This window comes from Apium graveolens, chromosome 11, assembly GCF_009905375.1.
Source record: "Apium graveolens cultivar Ventura chromosome 11, ASM990537v1, whole genome shotgun sequence".
NCBI classification, from domain to species: Eukaryota; Viridiplantae; Streptophyta; class Magnoliopsida; order Apiales; family Apiaceae; genus Apium; species Apium graveolens.
In genome coordinates, this window is record NC_133657.1 from 196,814,806 (window position 1) to 196,839,177 (window position 24,372).

The following is a 24,372-nucleotide window of genomic DNA, read 5'->3' on the forward strand; positions in this document are numbered from 1 at the left end:
TAGGATATTCTGAATGGATTTGGCATGGAGAAAAACATGTTAATAGTACTGGGTCATCTGTTGGTAGTACTTGTCCTCCCTCGAAGCCCATACCAATTTCAGAAACATTTAACGTGTGTGAAGCAGCCTATAATAGGGAAGATTACGATAAAGAGTCAGATAACTTTAAGCGGTTTGTTGTTGATGCGGACCAACCTCTGTTTGAGGGAAGTGAGTGTACTAAACTAGAGTCAGTCTTAAAATTACATAATTGGAAGACTAGGTTTGGAGTAAGCGATAAAGCTTTTACTGATCTACTCCAATCAATTGGATCAATTCTTCCTAAAGATAATCTGCTTCCGTCTAATATGTATGAAGCCAAGAAAACCTTGACTGATTTAGGACTTGAGTATATTAAATTTCACGCTTGTCCAAATGACTGTGTATTATACAGGGGTCCAATTCTTGAGTCTTCTTCTGAGTGTCCCAAATGCCATCTCTCTCGCTGGAAAGTTGGGAAAGGTGGTCAAGTTAGGGTTAATGTGCCAGCTAAGGTTATGTTTAAATCTTCGTCTACTGCTGAATTAATAAGTTGGCATACAAATAATTGATCCAAAGATGGAAAGATGTGTCACCCCTCTGATTCTCCTTCTTGGATAAATATAGATTGTAGGTGGCCTGAGTTTGGTAGCGAGGCAAGAAATATACGTTTAGGATTAGCGGCCAATGGTATAAATCCACAAAAGTATGAATTAAACAATCGATACAGCTGCTGGCCAGTTATGTTAGTAACTTATAATCTTTCTCCATGGTTATGCATGAAGAGGAAGTTTATGATTTTAACAACATTATTTTCTGGCCCACAAGAGCCTGGTCATGACATTGACGTATATCTCCGGCCATAGATCGATGGTTTAAAAAAATTATGGGAGGAAGGTGAACCAAACATGTACGATGCCCATACTTAATCCTTTTTCATTTTAAGGGAAATCTTGATGTGGCCAATAAAAGACTTCCCGAGATATGGAAATTTGTCAGGGTGCATTAATAAGGGTTATAAGGCTTGTCCAGTATGCGGTGATCAGACCGTGGCTAAATATATAAGTCATATTAGAAAAATGAGCTACCAAGGACATCATCGTTATTTAGATCTTTATCATTCGTATAGGAGGCAAAGGGCAACTTTCAATGGAGAACAAGAACTTGGTTGTGCACCTGAACCACTTAGCGGAGAGAAAGTGTTGGGTCAAGAACAACAACTTAGGTTCAGTTTTGGGAAGGGGGGAAGTCAAAAAGGTGGTGTCTCCATGGAAAAAATAATCGGTTTTTTTGAGTTAGAGTATTGGAAGTTTCACCATGTTCGACATTGTTTAGATGTCATGCACGTCGAAAAGAACGTGTGTGATAACATAATTGGGACACTTCTGCACATGAAATTCAAGAGTAAAGACAGCCTTGCCTCGCGTCTTGATTTGGTTGACATGGGACTAAGGGCTGATTTAGCTCCAGAAGTAGGTGAGAAAAGAACATACTTACCTCCTGCCCCTTAACTCTCTCCAGGAAAGAAAAACAAACAATATTGTCATCATTGTACGATATGAAACTTCCTTACGGACATGCTTCAAATATCAGAAACTATGTATCGATGATTGATATGAATTTGTATGGTTTAAAGTCCCATGACTGCCATATCCTTCTCCAACAACTACTACCCGTTTGTATTCGTTCAGTGCTTCCGAAAAATGTTAGGGTTAGTATCATAAGATTGTGTTTTTTCTTCAACTCTTTGTGCAACAAAGTTGTAGATGTGTCGAAGTTGAGTAAATTACAATCAGATGTGATTTTGACCTTGTGTGAGTTAGAGAAGATATTCCCTCCGTCATTTTTCGATGTTATGATACATCTTATGGTCCACTTAGTAAGGGAACTGCAATTATGTGGACCGGTTTTTTATAGATGGATGTTTCCATTTGAACGATTCAATAAAATATTGAAGAGTTATGTAAGAGACCGATTCTATCCGGAAGGTTCTATAGCTGAAGGTTACCTCAAAGAAGAGTCAATAGAGTTTTGCAGTGAGTTCTTTAGCGGGGGTGGTAGAACAGCTGGTCTTCAGAAAGATGAAGAAATTTTTTTTGGTCCAATCGGTGGTGTGACTGTGAAGTCAATGGCGGAAGAAGAACGAGATGAGGCTCATCTTTTAGTTCTTCTTAATAATTCTGAAGTGAAACCATATGTTATGTAAGTAAAACATAAATAAGTATACATATAAGTGTTAAAGTTGTATTTCATGTAGTTTAGTCGAATCTGATGTAATTAATTTCATGTTGCATAAAAATTATTTGGAAGGGATTTATCAAGGGAAAAAAAGAGTGTACAGTGGCTATTGGGAGAGCACAATCGACAATTTGCCGATTGGTTTGAATAAAAAGTTGGTTTACATTCTTTTTCTTTAATTTTTATTTCCTATAAGTCGTGCTCTTTAATTTATATCCACTTATATGCATCAATAATTTACATGTAGGTCAGTACATAAATGAGGGAGAATGCAAAAGGCGTATCTGAAACTATAAGATGGTTGGCTGTGAAGCCTTCATTTTCAGTATTGACTTACGAAAGTTATGCTATTGAAGGGGTCCGATACCACACAAAGGATCGAGATAATGCAAGGGTAGTTCAGAATAGTGGTGTGTCATTAGTTGCGAGGACAATTCAAGTCTCTAGTGCTAAGGACATGAATCCCATAGAGAGTGATTTAACATTTTATGGGGTGATCAGGGAAATATGGGAATTAGATTACCATGCATTTAAGGCCCCTCTGTTTTTATGTACATGGGCATCAACTGACAAAGGTGTCAAGTCCGATGATCTTGGTTTCACCCTTGTGAACTTCAATCGACCAGGTCACAAAAAGGACAAATATGTCTCTGTTGACCAAGTCAACCAAGTATTTTATATTGAGGATCCAATTGATGTTAATTGGTCCGTTGTGTTATCGGTGACAACTCGAGACTATCATGATGTTTATAATGAAGATGCTCATGTAGACACCTCCTGGAACCCTCCCTCATTCTGTTCTAATATCCCTACATGTGACCCTACTAACATTGATGATACAAGTGTTAACAATAAAAGAGAAAATGTTGAGGGTATTTGGGTCAAAAAGTTATAGGAGTCTAGCTATCTGTTTAGATAATTTGCTTCAATGTAGTTTTATTCTATTCTCCTTATTTATAGTTGTCGATGATAGTTTCAGTGTGATCTCTGTTTTTTTGTTTCATTAGTTACTTGGAATTATCTATCTGTAATTTTTCTTGACAATTAAATGAGAATTTTTCTTAATTTCCTGCATATCTTTTAGGCATTATACCATGAACTGTGTAGTTGTTTTAATCTGTTAAATATTAGCTTATTTTTCAGATTTAAGGAAGACGGAAGAATGGCACCGAAAAAGCAAAAGCAATCAGAAAATACTGCAGCACCGAATGTTAGCAGTGGAAGCCCTAAGCAGCTGGAGAATGTGGCGAACAATCATGAAAACAGTGAAGGGAATGCATCGGAATCTCAACCGACTAACTCAGAACAACGGACAAATACTACAACTAATACTGATACAAGAAAGTCTGGGGGTAAGCGAGGCGTACGATTCCAATCGACATTCCTACCTGGCCAAATGTAGACCCTGAATTAAAATCAAAGCTTTGGTTAGATCTTCAGGTACTCGATCAATTGTGGAAAATTATTATTAAATGTAGACCATAAATAATTTTTTCCTGTTATGATTTTGTGAACTTGTGTTTTTTTCAGGCTACATTCAAAGTTAAATCAGAAATTGAGGACAGAGTCCTAAAGTCAGCAGGCTGTAAATGGCGACAATTTAAGACTGATTTGACGAGAAAGTATGTGCTTTCATTTATTGGAGAAAAGAAGAAGCTGAGTAAGCCGCCAAGAGGATATGGTTATGTTAGTAAGTCAACTTGGAAAAGATTTGTGAGACAGAGGACTGATCCTAACTGGATGGTATGTTTTAATTTTATAATATGTTATTTTGGTGAATTTTTTGCATATGTTGTCATTTATTTAATTTTGTAATTTTTGTTTTTAGGAAATTCATCAAACACAAAGTGAAAGAGTGGCTCAGAGAAAATATCATCACCGGTTGTCAAGAAAGGGCTACATCGGTTTAAAAGAAGATGAGGTAAGAAAAGTCTATTTAATTGTATAAGTGTATTTAATTGTATAAGTGAAAGGGTAAATGTAGGTATATGGATAAATGTAGGTAAGAAAAGTTTATGTAATTGTATAAGTGTATTTATGTTTTTTTGATAATTTATAGTGTCTTCGTGATTAGGTAAACTTATTCTTTAAAAACATAATAATGTTTTTCGTTGATTTTAAAATTATGCGTGATTTTTTAAATATTTTAATAATATAAAATATGTATAAGATTGTTTGTTATATGATTTAAGGCCCATCTAACCATCTTTTATGTAATTTAAGTTCCCCTGCTTCTCTGAACCTTTAAGACCATGATCAGGCTATTACACAATCATAGATAATCCCAGTTCTTTATTTTTTATTTATTTCTATATTTTTATTATTTATTGCTTTATTTTTAATAGATAAAAAAGGAAGGTAGAATCCGGGAGAAGAACCAGATAGAACGATTTTTTAGCAAAAGGCTTGTAAGCGGAAAAATGGTCAAGAGGTCGAAGAGGTCGATGAAGAATTGGCTGTTGTATGCGATAAAATTGTAAGTTTCAACTCCAATAAAAATTGTGAAAACTAGTTAACTCTATTTTGGTTAAATTATTTTCTTGTTAACAGAACGCATTATTGGAAAAAAAAAAGAAGGGTGAGATACAGTTTTCTGGTGGTGAAGATGTTCTGACTACAACTTTGGAGAGTCGTGAGCATTCTGGCAGGGTTCGGGCTGTTGGAGGGTACATCAATCCAAAGCAATACTTTAAATTGCCGAGAGAGCAAAAGCTTCGAATCACAAAGGCAGAGTTGATGGCCCGTGATCGACAAAGGGATGAACTGATTGATAAAAAGATGCAAGCTCTCGAGGCAGAGATTGCTCACTTGAAGTCATTGATAGAAAATGGAGGTACTTTTCACTCTTCGATGCGGTCTGAAAAGGCAAGTTACGATCCAGAAAAGGATAAAGAAATGAAGTCAAAGCCACCATCTGCAAGAGGAGTTGTGTTGATACCTGAAGATGATGAATGTGTTCTTACAAATGCCCCAACTAGGCCTTCACCTCCTGGAAGTTTAGTAAGTTATTTTAATTTTGTGAGCAACCTTGTGATTTATTTTACTAATGTAAATCATTTTTACCTTAATTTTTAAATTTTGTTATTTAAATATTATAGGCCCAATGATCTTGTGAGTTATCTGTGGAGAGAATAGAGAATAAGGTTGCACTTGGTATGGTATATCCTCGCGAGGATAATTTAACTAATTCAGTACATGGACTTGATATACCAATTGGACATCAATGTGTCTCCGTTGATGGCCTCATCAAACCAGATGCCTTGCTTCCCGCTGAGATGCGTGGTGATATGATGATTGTCCGCGATGCTCTAGGTTCTTTTTAAGCATGGCCTGAGGAATTAATTAGCTACACAAATGTTGCGGTATGATGAATAATATATATGTATAATATTGTCTGAATTTTAAAATTAAATTGTTCATTTCAAGATATTAAAAATTAAATGGTAGGTATATTTTATTTTGGTTTATATATTATCATCAGATGCTGAAAAAAGAAAGGCCCCGAACAAGTGCTGAAAAAATATAAAAGAATGACGGGTTGCATGATTTGAAGGAACAATTCATTCAAGCAAAGCCAGGTGCGAAAGTGCCAAAGGGATTTAACCTATTGTATAAACATGCAACAACTTGGATGAAAACTACCGGGGTTAGTATCCAGGTTCGATGCGAGCCGGATGTGTTTGGACATGAAAAAATGATTTATTTATTGCATGAGAATGTTGTCTCTCTATTGGAGTTTAAAATGTTGGGCCAAGCTGTAGTTGCATGTTACATGACGTAAGTTACCTTTTTTCTTTTCCCGGTAGGACATGATCAGTTCATTTTAATGTTTATAATTTTCCAGAATTTGCATTCTAATATCAATACTCTTTTGATAGGCACTTGCATTATGAGATTAGTGAAATACCAGAACTGGCGAAGACATTTGCTTTTATTCATCCGGGATCCACATATCACGTGAATGCTGATTTTGAAACTTACATTTTAAACCGGTTGAAAGAGGGTAACCCGGATCGGCTATTCTTTTTGCCGTATAATCAGAAGTAAGTAATTATTATAATACTGAAAATTAAAATATGGATAGTACAAACTTGTATATGACGTGTCCAATCTGCCTTTGTTTTTTTGTGAAAACATTATGCATTGGATTTGGTTATTATCTGGGAAGGTGAAATATATATTCTAAATCCACTACCTCACCCGACACAGTTCCAGAACTAGAAAAGGCGTTATCCAGGTAAATTTTTATTAACGTAACAGTTTGGTATAATTCATGATTACTTGTGTACATTGTATGAGATTTTATGTTTTTTATGCAGGGCTTTTAAAAGTTACAACTCTGAAACCGGTAGGAGCAAGAAGATGGCCAAGGCAAAGTTTCTTAGTGTAAGTACAATACATCGAGTACCTATTTGTGCTTAATATATATGATTTATTTGACATGCCTGATTTGTCATTCAATTAATGAAATAGGGATCTCCCAAACAACCTGGTTGGAATGAATACGCTTATGTAATAATGCGATACATGAAAGAAATTATCGCTGATGACAAATTGAGTTTTGCTAAAAAGGTATACTTTGACGCTTCCAGTTTGCTATATATTGAGATATTGTCACTTTTCATTAGTACTGTATTTTGTTTGCTTGGAATTTGTAGTGGTTGGCCAAGACTCGATCGTCTTACAACATTGAACAGCTAGATAAAGTTCGCATTGAGGCCCTCCAGTTCATCCAAGGGCATATCTGACAAATTCTAGTACTCAATGTCTTTCTTTTGCATAGTGAACGTACATTTGGTAATTTAAACTGCAGTTGGTGTGGACAGTCTTTCATTTTGGTTTGTAGTAAGATTTTAAGTGTCTCATGAACAGGTGGTAAAGTGTAGTTATAAGTTAGTTTGCAAATGCAGAGGTTGGTGTTGGTTGATGTAGATTTTTGAATGGTTGAATGGTTAATTGAATGAATGGTTGAATGAATGAATAGTCGAATGGTTGGATTTGTGTGGATGCTTGTTATTCCCAGTTTTTAGTTTTGGTTATGTAGTACATGACATCAGTTTTATTTATAACAAATGTCTATTAATAACGAATACATCATTGTTTAAAAAAATAGTGATGTCTACAAACTTCTTATATATTACATTTAATAAATTAATGTTGATGTCAATAAAATAATTGGACATCACTTTTAATGAATAAATACTGATGTCTCAAAAGCAATTGCACATCACATTTAAGGAATAAAAACTAATGTCAAAAAAGTGAATATACATCACTTTTTGATAAAAAAACTGCTGTCAAAGACTGATATGTTCAAGTCTAAATTGAACATAGACATCACTTTCTTTGGGGGGAAACTGATGTCTATGTGACAATATAGACATCAATTTTAAAGAAGAAAAACTGATGTCAAAAGATATAATGTACATCACTTTCAGATACAAAACCGATGTCAAAGACTAACATGTTCAACTATAAATTGAACATAGACATCATCTTGTGTTGGAAGAAACTGATGTTAATGTGCTAACATAAACATCACCTTTTACTAAAAAAATCGATGTTTAATATCTAATTTCACATCACCTAAATCAAAATATTTGATGTCTATGTTGCAAAAAACATAGCTTAATATATGTTTTAATAAGTGTAATTTATTTATTAAATAAAATATTTCCAACAGTTTTTGTAAAAAAATAATACATGGACATCAGCCGTTTTGCCAGAAGTGATCAGGTAAAGACATCGGGTTTTGGTCGATGTCTAGAATAGACATCACCGACATCAACATCGTTTGGTAAACAGCATAGATATCGGCCAAAAATCGATGTCTATGGACATTTTTTGTAGTGTCGTTTCATTTTAAACGTACAATGACTATCCTGTATATATTCACTCATTAAATACAAATTATCCGACACAAACAAGAATATATATATTTTGCTTAATGAGCTATATTAGAAATACTGTGTAATTTGTTAATGTCTTCTATGAAAATAATACATGTTGATAAACAATCTACTTGTATTTATTATATGTTTGACAGTGTACAACATTTACAAATAAGATCCAACTGATCCAAACTCTGATCAAAATTTCTGATAAACTCCAACAATGTAATCCAAATTAACTTTTACATATTATAATACGTAAATATCATATTAAACTCTTTATTCTTAAATTTATATTTAAACATGAATAACTATTTATATTATATCTAATAAATTAATTAAATAAAAAATAATTTCTTTTACTACACTTAAAAATATTAAAATTATAAACTAAATTAGCTAAAAATATATTAATTTCATTAATTAACATCTAAAATATCATTGACATTCATTAATTAATCACAAATCAATTTTAAATCTAATAAACTAAAATTATAAAAGTAATAAAATCATTATTTTATATTAATGTAAATTTGGATCAGTGAACGGTGGTGAGTTCACTCATCCATATTTGGAGGATCACTGTTGTAGGAGAATTTGGAATAATCTGCCCCAAATTTAAATATTTGGATCACGGTTAAAGATGCCCTAATAGTCTCGGTCCTTATCAGCAATAAGTAACAGTACTATATAAAACCCCTCTGATTCCCATGATATTGTTTGTCTATGTGCTCTCTTCGTTTTTCTAATTTTTTTAAATTAAAATTTAATATATATTTTTTATTTAGAAAAAATTTGAAAATTTATTCGTGAAGCTATTCATTTTATTTACCCAAATATTTGAGTAAAAATAAAAAAAAATTATATTTTAAGACGGAGGGAGTATGATAGAAGAGTATCTTAGTGAGAAATGCTTCAGAAATACTCTAATTTAGTACAAGAATGGGAAAAGGAAGGAACTACCGAATTGCCGATCATAGAAAAACTCTACTGTGTTGTGTAGCGTTTACCAAGTCTGTAGCTTATGACAGCGTTGAATAAGAAGACATTTCAGTGCTTCGAGCCACTTGCACTCCTATTTAAGTGGCTCGAAATGTGCAAGTGTCTCCTATTTAACCAAGTTTCCTGTGCCCTCACTCGTTTTCTGTCTTGTAATTTAATTTATTTTCCCACTTGTAAACCTCATTGTGCTTCTTCGGTTTCTTTTGACTTTGTCAACTCTTTGCTATCTTCCAGTGATTACAAATACTCGATATTTGCCTTCCTATTTAAATTGTCTTCCCCGTCTATTCAATTTTTATAATCTTCCTTTTCAATATACCAATGGCTTCTTCAACTAACTGGGACGTTTTCTTGAGCTTCCGCGGTGAGGACACTCGGTATAATTTCACTAGTCATTTGTACTCTGCCTTGGATCGCTGTGGTGTTCGAACGTTTATGGATGATCCTGAGCTACGGACTGGAGATGTGATCTCGGATGCATTGCTTGAAGCTATTCAAGAATCCAAAACTTACATTGTTATACTCTCGGAAAATTATGCTTCTTCAAGCTGGTGCCTCGACGAGCTGGAAGAGATCCTCCGTTGTAACAGAACAATGCATAGATTAATTATTCCTGTTTTTTACAAAATTGATCCAGCAATTTTAAGACGCCAAACTGGGAAGTTTGAACAAGCTTTTGAAAAACATGAATCTCGTTTGGCGGGTGAAATGGAAAGAGTCAAGAATTGGCGTCTTATGTTGAGGGAAGTCGCTGATAAATCAGGAAAACATATATCTGAGAAAAGGTAATTTACTAATTCATATAATATATTTAAGCATGATGTGATGCGGTAGCTTAGTGGTATTTCTTATACCCTTAACGTTCCAAGAGGGAACGAGGAATAAATAAATAACTATGCAGGCGAGTGATTAAATACAAACAGTAAATTACAAATCAATAATCAATTAGTGATTATAAATAAATAAATGAATATATATATATATATATAAACAATGACACTTCTTAGTAATTTAGTAATTATATATGTGTAATTTAGTGATAGTCTTTACATTGTTACTAATATACAAATTATTTTTATATTTAGCAATTTTCAGTAGTATTTTATAGAAATTTGTAATTTTTTATTTTAATTTAATTTATATTAAAGTAAACCATATCTATATTATATAGAAAATGATGGTCCAATAATATTAAGACACTCGATTTAATTTTTTATCTTAATCTTCAACATCTTTTAATTTTATCTAAATTTTCACCTTCCACGATTATTTCTTTGCTACATCATCTCCAACCATCTCTTCCCTTCCCGCCACTTGCGAATCACCGTCATACCTAGAATCACTATATCTGAACAAAAATCACCACAACTATCATATCACGACCACACCACACATACCACATGTGAATCACTATCATACCTAATATCACTATATTGAAACAAAAATCACCACAACTGCTACACCACCAACACACTGACCAATCAGTCCACACCTATAATCATAAATTTAAACCAATTTCACCACCAGAAGCAAAAATGGTTACAACCACCAATTCTTATCATTTCGGTCACCACTAACACACCGCACACCAACATTACTTATAGACCACCATTTATATATATAACTAACTACAAAGATTTAGAAAAAATTACGAATTTTAACAAAATCACCAAATTGCAAGTATTTTCCGAAAATCAGCTCAAATTCTGATTTTGAATTCAAAATAAGTCGTTGGCCCAAATGCAACAAATTTGGATAGTTTACCAACACATGGCATCGAAATATCATGATTTGTCAATGCAATCAGTAGTATTACTCTGCCTTATAAACCAAATAAAGTCTCATTTTCGATAGTTTACAAGCACATGGAATCAAATTAGTATGATTTATTAGTGCATCTAGTAATATTACTCTAACTTATAAACTAAACAAAGTCCCAAATTTACCGGATAGGATATGGGATGTTAAGATACACCGTTAAATGGATAAAAGTGAAGAATTTACGTATGCAAACTGAATCAATAAGAAACGACAAATATTGATTGATTATAAAATATATTTAGTGAAAAATAAATTAATTGATCTTTAACTATACATCATTCTTTAATGTGCTATCCCATTATCCCTATTTCTTTACCAAAAGAATTCGAACCCTATATTATTTATCATTTTCTAATGTCAACCCCATTATTTCCAAAAGGATAATGAAATTTTAGTTATCACATGCACTATAGTTAATTTTTTTTTATAATTGTTCTAATTATATTTTTTTATTCTTATTAAATTGTTAAAAAAATATATTAGTATTATAACAACTAAAAGCTCATTTGACAAATCTGAACTATTTATTCTAAACAGTTAATATTTCTGGACGAATACTATTTAAAACTATTAATTTATGAGAGTAATTTGTTATTTGATAATTCTGAAACATAACTTTCAAGTAAATAAATTTTTGAGAAATAACTTAAATATATAATATCTATTTTGTTTTGTCATTAAACTAAAAATATAATTGAACATGATATATATTAGATAACGGCATGGCAATTTATACAAAATCTATAAAACTATATACTCTAATGTGAGCAATATATAATAAAATAAAAAATTACATATTTAGATAATCATTCTATGATATCTAATTAGTTTGACAATATTAACTTTATATTTACTACTTAAAATAAAGTTAGATATAAAGTTAGAGTACTATGTAAGAAAAATATAAAACTACAATTTACTGTTATATAAACTAAAAAAGGTACGAAAATTAGATAATTACAAAAAGTAATGATAATTTACACTTACATGTAATAATATTATTACAAATAATTAGCAATTTAAACTAAAAAAGAAAAGAAAATAACAAAGAAGGTGACTTGCGTGAAGTTTTTGTATGATGGTCTCAGTGGAGCAGAGGACTGATTAAGGGATAAAAATTTGAGTGACTCGTCCAGAAGATTTAGGAATCGTCCATGACTATAGTAGTTAAATTTGATTCATTCACTTGTTATCAAAGAGACCTTTTACAACCATGCAAATTCACACATTATTATAAAAAGTGAAGTTTTCTACTTAAATATTCAAATTGATTATAATTTTACGGCCAAACTAAATGAAATTTAATTACTGTTAATAAAAAGTAAAGAAGTTATAATTTCTTGACTAAAATTAGTTAACTGACATGACAAAAAAATGTAAAATAATCTTTTTACAACGTTCAACTAGGGTAGTTAAACGGATAATTCGGATACGGATATGCCATCTGAAATTGTTGAATTCAGATACAGATAATATTCGTTTTATTTTGAATACGGATAATATCTATTTTTTCAAATACGAATACAGATATTTCGGGAAGATATCGGATTTTTTAAAGTTTTTTGACAGTCCTATCTTATTTGACAATTATTTTGAAACAATATGTTTCCTGTTGAGATGAAATAAAACTGTATAGCTTTCACAGTGAAGGCATTCTTTTTTTTATTTATCTTCCAGTCTCATTCTATTATCTTTAAAAATATAATGATCAAATGATATTTTTATATATGTAAACAATATTTTTACAAGTATATAAAATTTGTGTAGATATTGAAAAAACTTTTATGGAGTCCTTATTTTTTGTAGAGTCTGGAGTTCGGAGTTCATCCATACACGCTCTGCAATAAAAATATTACGCAAAATATTGCAGAACATATTTTTTTGTAAATTATGTTATGAAATTTACGTAGAACATGTATGTTCTGTAATGTTAATATGTATATTCCGTAAAATAAATGTAATTTGTACAATAATATGTTTTGCAATTTTCTTCGCATAAATTTCATGTGTTTTGTATTATTTTCATTAAATAGTGTTAATTATGCAAGATGATTCCCAACATAATATGTTCGGAAATAGTTTACATAATATTTTAATTACATAACGTACATGGATTCCAGCACAACTCCAGAAAAAATAAAGACTACATAGGATAATGAGTAATTTATATATATACACATACATATATAATGAAATGAGAATATTAAAAGAGAAGTGGAGATTTCTGTATTTGATATTAGCGATTTTTTGAAAAGCTGAAATTTTGAATTTGATAAATTTTACCGTTCTCATTTTAATAAGTTCTTATTTGAGCAAAAGCATGTGTATATATATACATGAATATAATATCATATTTATTTAATTTCGGATTCGAATATTCCGGATTCCGATAAGAATAATATCCTCTTTATTTCGGATACATATAATATCCATTTTTTTCTCGAATACAAATGCACATATTTCTGACAGATATAGAATTTCCCGAATTTTCTTGACAACCTTACTTTCAACTTCCCTCCACTTACATTAAAATTTATTTACCTTCAAATATGTAGAAATTTACTTAACAACCTCATAAACTTATATAAGAATAAAAATATTTCATTTTGAATATAACTATCAAGTAAAATTGTTATTTTTCCAATTTTTACAACTTATGTTGCTATCTATAGTAATATTGTGTTAGTTTTACATATAAAAATTATTAAATAAAATTGTAGTTGTAAAGTACTGCACCCCATCGTAGCACCGGAAAACAAGCACTAGTTAGAATACAATTTTAAAATATTTAAGCGGATATAAAAAGTCATGTTACCTGGTTGTATTAGTTTATTAAATAAATACATAAGATTTTTTTCACAATAAAATGAATTAACTTGCAGGTCTGAAGCTGATATTATCAGTGAAATAGTTGAAGAGATTCTGCTGGATATAAATCCTAGGGCTTTAGATGTTGCCAAATATCCAGTTGGGTTAGATTCTCATGTTAAAGGCATAACATCCTTGTTGAGCAGTGATACAAAAGGTGTCACAAAGATTGGTATATATGGTATGGGTGGAGTGGGCAAAACAACTCTTGCGAAAGCTCTTTTTAATGAACTCCTGCTAAGAAACTTTAATGGCAGCAGCTTTCTCGCAAACGTTAGGGAGATTTGGGGGACAATAAAAGGCGTAGAGACTTTGCAAGAGCAACTCATCAATGATGTTCTTAAAAGTAAGAAAAAAGTTACGATTAACAATGTTGACCAAGGAACTAAGTTGATAGCAGCCAGAATTTGTCTAACAAAAGTTCTAATGGTTATTGATGATTTAGACGACAGTAAACAATTTGATTCACTGGTAGGGCCATTTGCTCCCGGGAGTGTAGTTATTTTGACTACAAGGGATGAAGAGATATTGGACAAAATTGAAGTAGAAACCAAATATCGATACAGGGTAAATGAGTTGGATGATGCTGAGGCACTGGAACTGTTTTGCCAACATGCATTTGGGAATACTAAACCAGAGAGCACTTTCATGATATTGTCAAAAGACATTCTACGTCATGCTGGCGGGCTTCCCTTGGCTCTCGAGGTTTTTGGCTCGTATTTGTACAAGAGATCTGAGGTAGGATGGAAATCTTACATTGGGAAACTGCAGCGAATTCCCAACAGCAGTATCCAGCAAAGACTTATAATTAGTCTGGATGCCTTAGAATCGGATGATCCTATGCTGAAAAAAATATTCCTAGATATTGCTTGTTTTTTCATCGGGAAGAAGAAAGAAAGTGTGCTTGAAATAATGGACACTTATTATCCTTACACAGATCATAATATTGATATTCTAAGGAAAAGGTGTTTATTATCGATCAATGACAGAGATGAGTTGAGAATGCATGATCTGCTTCAGGATATGGGAAGAGAAACTGCGCGTAACAATTCTCCTGATGAGCCTGGAAAGCACAGTAGATTGTGGGTAACAAAAGAAATTTACACTGTGCTAAAGAAACACGAGGTAATTCCAATATATGTATATTGAACTCCATGAATGGTTAGGGTATAAATGTATAATATTTATAACATACTATTGAATGTTTAAACTTTGGATCACATCAATAATGTGTTAATATTTAAATTTAATATGATATCATATCAAGTTAATAAACATGCGTAAAAGAAATATGGGGTATAAACTAGTATATATATGTGTGCATAAAATTTCTCATAAGATGAAATTATTTTTAGATCGAGCATAAGCTAACTGTCTCCTCTTTTTTCTCTTGACATATACATGTAGCAATGGTCATTAAACTTTCTTCTTAATATACATGTGTCAGGGAACCAAGTCAATAGAAGTTATCATCCCTCGCTATCTTGAGTCCAACAATCCAATACGGGAAGTATCATTCGATGTGGAAACGTTTAGAAGGATGAGCAAATTAAGATTTCTTCACCTGAAAGACATTAGCCTCACTGGAAACTTTGAAGAGACACTCGAAGATTTGACGTGGCTCTGTTGGGATAGGTGTCCTTTAGAGTGTTTACCTTTTGAATTTTACCCACAAGAACTTGTTACTCTGGAGTTGCCTCGTAGCCGAATGAGAACAATATGGGAGCTAAACATGGTATGCACAGTGAATATGTAATTTTCATACATGATAATTTTATCCAAATTATCATTACTAATTTTTCCCGGTCGCACTTATTGTTACAGGTTTCACATGTTTTTAAGAATTTAAAGACTTTAAAGATGTCACATTCTCCATATCTGACCACAACTTCAGACTTCACTGGATTGCCATGTCTTGAAACTTTAAATCTTGAAGACTGTGAAAGCTTGACGGAGGTCCATATGTCAATTGGAAGTTTGATGAGCCTTGTTACCTTATATTTGCCTGGTTGTAGGAATCTAAGAAGTCTTCCGGACACCATTTGCAACTTGAGAGCACTGAAAAGTCTAAATATTGATGATTGCGGTAGTCTGGAAGCATTGCCTATAGGACTGGGGAACATTGAATCCCTAACAGAGCTCAATGCAAGCGGAATAAACGTTTCAGAATTACCAGATTCGATCGGACGACTTAGTAAGCTTGTTAAGCTGATACTAAATTCTAACGACAAACTCAAAACTCTTCCTGACACAATGTGCAATTTGAGAGCTTTAGAGTTTCTAAGTATCGATAGATGCACTAGTCTGGGAGCATTGCCTATAGAATTGGGAAACATTGAATCCCTGACCCAGCTCAGTGCAATGAGTCTAAATGTTTGGAAATTACCAGATTCGATTGGACGCCTTAGTAAGCTTGTTAAGCTGATGTTATATCACAACGTGAATCTTAAAAGTCTTCCAGACACCATTTGTGACTTAAGATCATTGAAAGTTCTAGGTATTGGTGGTTGCAGTAGTCTGGAAGAATTGCCTATAGATTTGGGAAACATTGAATCCCTGACAGAACTCGATGCGTACAGAGTAAATGTTTCGAAATTACCGGATTCAGTCGGACGTCTTAGTAAGCTGGTTAGGCTGATATTAAAAAAGAGCGTCAAACTTGAAAGTCTTCCAGACACCGTGTGCCACATGAGGTCAATGGAAATTCTTGACATTGGTGGATGTGAGAAACTAGAGAAATTACCAGATCAGCTGTGGAAGCTTACAAGGTTAAGGGAGCTATATGCAAGTGGTGCCTCTCTGTTGAAAAATCTTCCTGATGTAGAATCAGCAGGCCATTTTGCATTATCATTGCAGAAGCTGAATTTATCTGAGACTTCTTTAATGGCTCTGCCATCCAGTATTAGTCAGTTCCCAAACCTAGAAGAAGTCACTCTTACAAATTGCGGTCATCTGTTATTCATTACCGAGCTTCCTCCTTCCCTGAAATGGTTAAGGGCATATGGTTGTACGTATATGGAAAGATTACCAAATCTATCCAATTTGGAACGGTTGGAAATGTTGGACCTCTCATATTGTAGTGCTTTAACAGAGATTCAAGGCTTGGAGGAACTCGCTTATCTAAGAAAGCTTCATTTGAGAGGTTGCAAATCATCTCTTCTGGCTTGCACTTTGACAAAACGTTTCTTTCAGGTATGGTTTGATCTCAAACTCCCAATAATTTAATAATATACACTAATTTGGTGCTTCAAACTAATTATTTTCTGGTTAACTTTTTTTCCTTGTTCTTATGTTTTTCAATAGATACACTCCGGATTTGGGCATCATATTAGTATCTGCATCGGATCAAACGAGTTTCCAGAATGGATTAATCAATCAAGTGAATACGGACCAACAATGTCTTTAGATTTGCAGCCGAATGTGTCACCCAACTACTTGGGGATGATTCTCTGCTTTCAACGCGCTGTGGGTTGTTACTGTTATATACTCGATTTTTCTGCCAAAACTTTGTCCACTAATTTTACATGGAGCGACACCTTCCATGATGTTTATTATGACTCATGTATTGTAGTAGTGCCAAGATCAATTTTTTCAGTAGGAGGCTGTGACAACAGGATTGAGGTGATATCAAATGGAGATGCAGCAATTTTTGGGATTCATCTGTTGTCCGAAACAGAGATTACAAGTACGAGACCACCACTAGCAACATAGAAGAAATAGGAAGCTACTTTAAACATTTCGATAAATGTCTCTTTCTCTTTAGAAATGATATAAGATTGCGTTTGGAAACTTTGATTTCATTTCAATTTAGGAATTTCAAATGACAGGATTTGAGTTGCCATTTCAAATTTTCTTGTTTATACTAATATTTGAATGTCCTGGATTTCAAATAAAATCCAAATCCAAATTTCTAAACAGCTTATTTGATCAAATCCAGAATTTCAAATGAAATTCAGTTTTCCAAACGGACCATAAGTTCAAAGTTCTTTGTTTGATGGTCGCGAATCATTTGTTTCCTACCAACAGAAGCAGAAATACGTAAGCAAAAATTGTAAGCAGAAATAAGTAAGCAAAAATTGTACTTCTGGTTTTAATAGAGCATGTTCGCGTACAAATTCGAGCCGGATACAGTACTTAAATGTCTAATTTTCTTGTAATGATTGTATTTTTTTTGAAATCTCAAGTTTAGGAGTAGCGAATAAAATTTTGATCTTGGTACATCATATTTATAAGATTCCCTCCGAATTTTTGGCCTTGAATTTGAATGTTACGTGTTTATTTGAATGATAAGATTCCTTGTTGTGTAGAGCTGTTCACGAACCGAGCCAAGTCGAGTTTTGATCGAACCGAGCCGAGCTTTAATTTTTTTTCTGAAGAGCCGAGCCGAGCCGAGCTTTCTTAACGAACAAAAACCTGTGTTCGAGCTCGAACTCGTTAACGAACGAGCCGAACACGAGCTTTTGTCACTAAAATATATAGATCTTAACATCCGTACGGTTGGATCATTCATAAATATTTTTAAAAAAATTGAAACATTAATATGAGACTAAACACTAGTTCTAACAACTATTCAAACAATTGGTCGATTGTCAAAATAAGAAACAAAATAAATTTATTTTTTTCTAAATTTTTTATTATGTCACTAAAATATATAGATATTAACATCCGTACGGTTGGATCATTCATAAATATTTTTTAAAAATTGAAACATTAATATGAGACTAAACACTAGTTACAAGTAAAGGTCAAAACACCTGTTGACTGTGAAAATAACAAATCAAATACATTTATTTTTTCTAAAATTTTTGTCATATTACTAAATAATATAGATATTAACATCCGTACGGCTGGATCATTCATAAATATTTTTTAAAAAATCGAAACATTAATATGAGAGAAGTACTAGTCAAACTACTAGTTTACCGTTAAAATAGCAAACCTAACATATTTATTTTTTCTAAATTTTTTATTATATCACTTAAATATATAGATCTTGACATCCGTACGGTTGAATCATTTATAAATAATTTCAAAAAATCGAAACACCGATCAGGAAATAAATACTAGTTACAAGTAATAGTCAAATCACTTGTTAATTATTAAAATATCAAATTAAAAAATTAATTTTTAATATCTGAATTTTTTCAAATTACTAAAATATATATTTTGACATTGGTATAGTTCAATAATTTAAAAATATTTATAAAAAAATCTGAATAAAATTCATAATAATTAAATATATAAAAAATAATTTTTTTTTTTAATTTTTTTTCGAGCCGAACCGAGCCGAGCTCGAGCCGAACATGCCAAAAGCTCGGCTCGAGCTCGTTTTCTTAACGAACACATTTTTTTATTCGAGCTCGAGTTCGAGGCCTTAACGAACCGAGCCGAACCGAGCCCTTAACGAGCCGAGCTCGAGCTTGTTCGCGAACGGCTCGGTTCGCGAACAGCTCTATTGCTGTGTATGTATAATGCTAATTTACACACGACAAGTAATTTAACGCAAGTACAACCAATGGTAAAAATTGGTCACAATCATGACTCGGCTAAAAAGATATGAATGGATTTGGTTTATCCAGACCATCTGAGCTTATATTTAACAAATTTTTCCCTAAACTGCTTGAACAACGTCCCAACGGTTAGAGTGAAAAATATGTAGTACAAAAAAAAGAAGTGCGAAAACGTTAAAACACCTTAATTGGAGTCCATTCCGTGGGTGGCCAGTAGAGGCGGCAGACGGCCGGTTTGAGTTGGCCCGCCCGTGAACCGGCTCGCCTAAAACTCGCTTGAATCGGCTCGTTGCGTGCTGGTTAATTATTCGGCACTAACCGGCTTTAGAGGCGAACCGAACACGAATCAGAAATACATAAACCGCGAACGGACCGGCACGGCACGCGAACCGGCCCGTGTGATTCGTAAATGAATGAAAACTGGATTAAGCGTTATTCGGCCCGTTATTCGGCCCGTTCACCTGCAACCCCTCCAACGTTCACCTGCAAGGCTGCAACCTCCTCCAACGTTCACCTCTTTATTCTCTATAAATAATCTCGCACTCACCGTTTCTCTGTCTCACTCTTAATCAATCTCTCAATCTCTCTCACTCCTCGAATTATCTCTGTTCACCTGCTCTCTGCTCACAAATCACAAGACGACAGACTCACAAGTCACAGCCCAGGTCACTAGTAGTCAGTAAGTCACAACAACACAGTTTTTTCGAACAAATCCGGCAACACTGTAACAAATTCCGGCGAGTTCAATTTTTTCAGGCAAGTATTTCTGAACAATGGAAGAAGGAAGGGGTACTATTTCTTATCAGGGATCGAGTCAAGCAACTTGTATGCGGCCTCCTCGACCGGAAGTTGGTAAAATTCTGCCTCAGTTTTTTTGTTTTTATGTTCATATTCGTGTTCTTAAATTTTGTTTTTGTTAATATAAATTTTTATTTTTTTTATATTTTTTGGTTTATTAAAATTTTGCATTTTTAATACGTAGGTAGATTTTTTTATGTTAATATAAATTTTTTGTATATATTCGAATGATGTATAATTTTTTTTTATATTTTTTGTATATATTCGAATGATGTATAATTTTTTTTATGTTTTTATGTTAATTTTGTATATATTCGAATGATGTATATTATTAATTTTGTATATGTTCGAATTTTGCAGGGCCCTCTTGTACGTCTACGAGACATTCCTCACACGTTTGGAATTATTTTTCGAGACAAGCAGTACCGGAAGATCCCAACAAATTTAAATGCTTTTGTTTACTTTGTATTCAAATTGGCCGAAATCAATCCCCGTTTCTTCACTCTAAAGGTGTCGGCACAGGTACACTTGATCGACACTTGAAAACGCATCACGGAATTTCGAAACAAAGTCACGAAAGTGGAGAAGCACGCGGAGAATCACCGCAACAAACACAAATTGGCAGTTTTGTGACATCGTCTCCCGGTGGAGGTATGCCTTTCCACTATAGTCGAGATAAAATGATCGAATCTTTTGCTACTTATGTTACACTAGACGAGTTACCTTTTTCTCACGGTGAGAGTCCTAATTTAGAGCACATGATGAAAGAATCAATAAACCCGGCTTTTAAAAGAATTCCTAGGAACACGCTTAAACGTCACACATAAAAACAATATTATAGTCAACGTGCGCAATTAATTGAATTTTTTCGTGATTATGATGGCATGGTTTCTTTAACTAGTGATTGTTGGAGTTCGAGTTGCGGTGAGCCATATATTTGTGTTACCGTGCATTGGATTGATTCTGATTATTTTTTACAAAAATGAATAATTGCCTTCGATGTTATGGACGAGCAACACACGGGTTATAATATAAAGACGAGAATTGTCGAAACTATTAACGAATTTAATTTGCAACACAAGGTGTTTACTATTTCTTTGGATAATGCTTCGGCAAATGATAAATCTATTTACTATATTGCACAAGATATTCCTACTACTTTAGACGGTATTTTTTTGCATGTTAGATGTTGTGCACACATTGTCAATTTATCGGCTCAAAAGGGTATTCAACAAATAACCGAATTTTTAGCACCTATTAGAAAAATAATTAAGTATTTACGTATCGCATACACATTAAAGAGACAATATAAAAAATTGTGTAGGGAAAATGGATTAATACCCAAAAAATGGGGAATTGATTGTCCCACGAGATGGAGTTCGACTTATAAATTACTATGCGAGGCAATTAAATATAAGATAGTTATCACCGAGTTATATAATTCCGATCCAAGAAATCAAGTGGAGGATAGACTTATTACCGAAAATGATTGGGACTTGGCAAATAGGGTACGTGATTTGCTTGATTGTTATGCACGTGGTACTAAGATATTTTCTTACGTTTACGAGCCAAATGTACATCTTGTTATTATTGAGTGTGTTAATATTATTACTACTTTAAAAGCATATGAAGAAGATAATTGTTTTGGTGCAATTATTGTTGATATGAAAAAAAGCGGATAAAATATTTTACCGAATTTCCTTTTATTTATGGTGTTGCATTTCTTATTGATCCCGGTGTTAGAAAAGAAGGTTTAGAAAATATGTTAGAACATTATTACTCGGTATTAGGAGTTTCATATAATCACGTGCTTTATGTTCAAAATTGTTTAGACTTGTTACACCGTCTTATAGATTTATACACTCCTAGAAATCAAAATATTATACCACCTAAGACTAGTCACTCTAGTAGGTTTAATCCCACATTGCTTGGTATCCTAACTAAAAAACAAAAGTGTAGAATTTCCGAAAATGCATCTACACCTCAAACTTCATTTAGCATGCTTAGAGAGTTTTTTTCATATAACTATGAGTTCGATGAGGATTTTTCAATACTAACATGGTGGACGAATCACGAGAACCAATTTCCGGTATTAGCTAAAATTGCAAGGGACATTTTAGTAGTTCCCGCCTCTACCATTGCTTCCGAGTCTGCTTTTAGTGCCGGTAGAAGAGTATTGGACGAGAAAAGATCAAGTCTTGCACAGGATGTGGTCAAGATATGTGTTTGCAAAAAGGATTAGGATCAAGCGGCAAAGAGACAACAAGGGATGAAAAAAGATGATTCGGACGACGAAGAGGATACTTGGATGACGATGGACACTTCATCAGAATCGGGTATGTCAGCGAACGATCCATAAGAAGAAGAAATTGAATAGTTGATAATATTTGTTTGCCTTGTATTTTTAAAATTTGTTATGTTTTGTATTTTATTTAAAATGCAAACACGGTTTGTTCCGTTTTTTTAGAGAGAAGTCCTCTCAAATCAATTGTAACATTTTTTTAATTAATAAATTTATAGAGGTACCGTCCTCTTTTCATTATAAACATGTTAGTTTTATAAATTCGAAAAAAACACAATTTTGAAAAGAAAAATTGAAGATACAAAAAAAATGTTTTTAAAAATAAACTAGTCACTTATTTGATCAAATAAATATGTTGAAATGTTAAAATGTTAAAAATTGAAAAAGCCTAAGTCGGTTTATACAAAGTTAAAAAATTGAAAATTGAAATGTGATCACTGTAAAAAAAAATTCAATATAAAAAATGTAAAATAAAAATAGAAATCCAAAAAATGTAAAATAAAAACAAAAATGCAAAGTCGGTTTATACAAAGTTAAAAGCAAAACATAAGAAAAACAAAAAAAAAAAGAAAACAAAAGGCACATCATCTGTGTACACACCAGACACCACCACATCCACAAACAAGTTCAAACCACAAACAGCACGCGGCAGTTATTCGCCTGATTCGCGAACCGCCAAACTCGCCGGACCGCTAAAATCGCCTGATTCGCGAGCCGTTCAAGAGTTAACTTTCCGTCAAATCGGCACGGCACGGCCCGGTTCGTGTAGCTTTACGGGCCGTTCACGAATTAACTGGCTGATGAACCGGACCGCCGGAAATTCGGCCCGGCACGGTCGGCCCGACCGTTTGGCCGGCTCTAGTGGCCAGTTGGGTATGGGAGCAAAGCAATATGTTTTTTTTTTGAACCAAAAAGATCATTCCATTAAACAAAATCAGAATTACAGAGAGAGAGCAACTCAGCAGGGGCAGTGATAGCCTATAATAATACAGGCCCAATAACAGAGGCTCAGGGCCCAATTACAGGAGTCCAGGAAGTAATCAGCCATAATCTTGAAGGGCACAGGACGCGTGGCAACATCACCACCGTCCAGGTACCCCGGATTAGAGCTGGCCAAATGTGCGGGTTTGAATCGCACATTCGGGACTGGTTCGTACGGAAACCCGTAATTATTCGGACCGAACCGGGCCGGTTCAAACCCGCACAATTTATTAGATCAATCGAGCCGGTTACGAATATAATACTGAAGAACCGGGACCGGCCCGCACAGCCCGCACAGGCTCGTCAAATACACCGGTGGTTTCTTCGACTCCGGTGAGATTCCGGCACAACTCCAACCGTCCAATCGGGACTAAAACGAGTCGTTTGAACTCGTTTATTTCGTCTAATCAACAACAACATGCCCCCAACCACCCGATTAAGCTAACCACGACTGTATTCATGCGATAACTCACGAGTTCGAGCCATGTCGCCATGGAATCCGGCGATGTTCAAGCTTTTTTCTGGCGAAATTCGATTTGCATAACAACAGAACCAAATTCAACGTGCTATATGGGTAATTAAAGTCCCGAACATATAGAATCAAACCCGCCCAGGCTCGCGGGCTCGCGAGCTCATTGACGACTCACGAGTCGAATCCGGTTCTCCTTTTCACGGTTCAAACCCGGCCCGAGCCCGATTCGTTACCTGATAGTGTCGGTTCAGTGCCTGGGATCAGTGAACCGAACCCGCCGGCAGCCCGGCCCGAACCGCCCGGACCGCCCAACTGGCCACCACTACCCCGGATCCAGAACGTTCCTACGGTCCGGATTTGCCCCTAACCCCGGGGTCAAATGGGAATGAGACTCCGGGGTTGACTTGGTTAGTCCTGTGAGTTAACTCCAAGGTGGGACTCCTTGAAGTACTTTGAAACAAATGATAGCCT

General features: G+C 34.0%; 1 protein-coding gene across 1 annotated transcript; it reads left to right on the forward strand.

The window, feature by feature from the left end:
* Nucleotides 1-9,072: 9,072 nt before the first annotated feature.
* On the forward strand, nt 9,073-17,696 carry LOC141696848 (TMV resistance protein N-like). The gene is made up of 5 exons (XM_074500976.1): nt 9,073-9,934; nt 13,853-14,963; nt 15,286-15,573; nt 15,663-17,030; nt 17,142-17,696. The coding sequence occupies exons 1-5, from the start codon at nt 9,471-9,473 to the stop codon at nt 17,547-17,549; spliced, it is 3,639 nt and encodes a 1,212-aa protein (XP_074357077.1). The 5' UTR covers nt 9,073-9,470; the 3' UTR covers nt 17,550-17,696.
* The last annotated feature ends 6,676 nt before the right edge of the window (nt 17,697-24,372 follow it).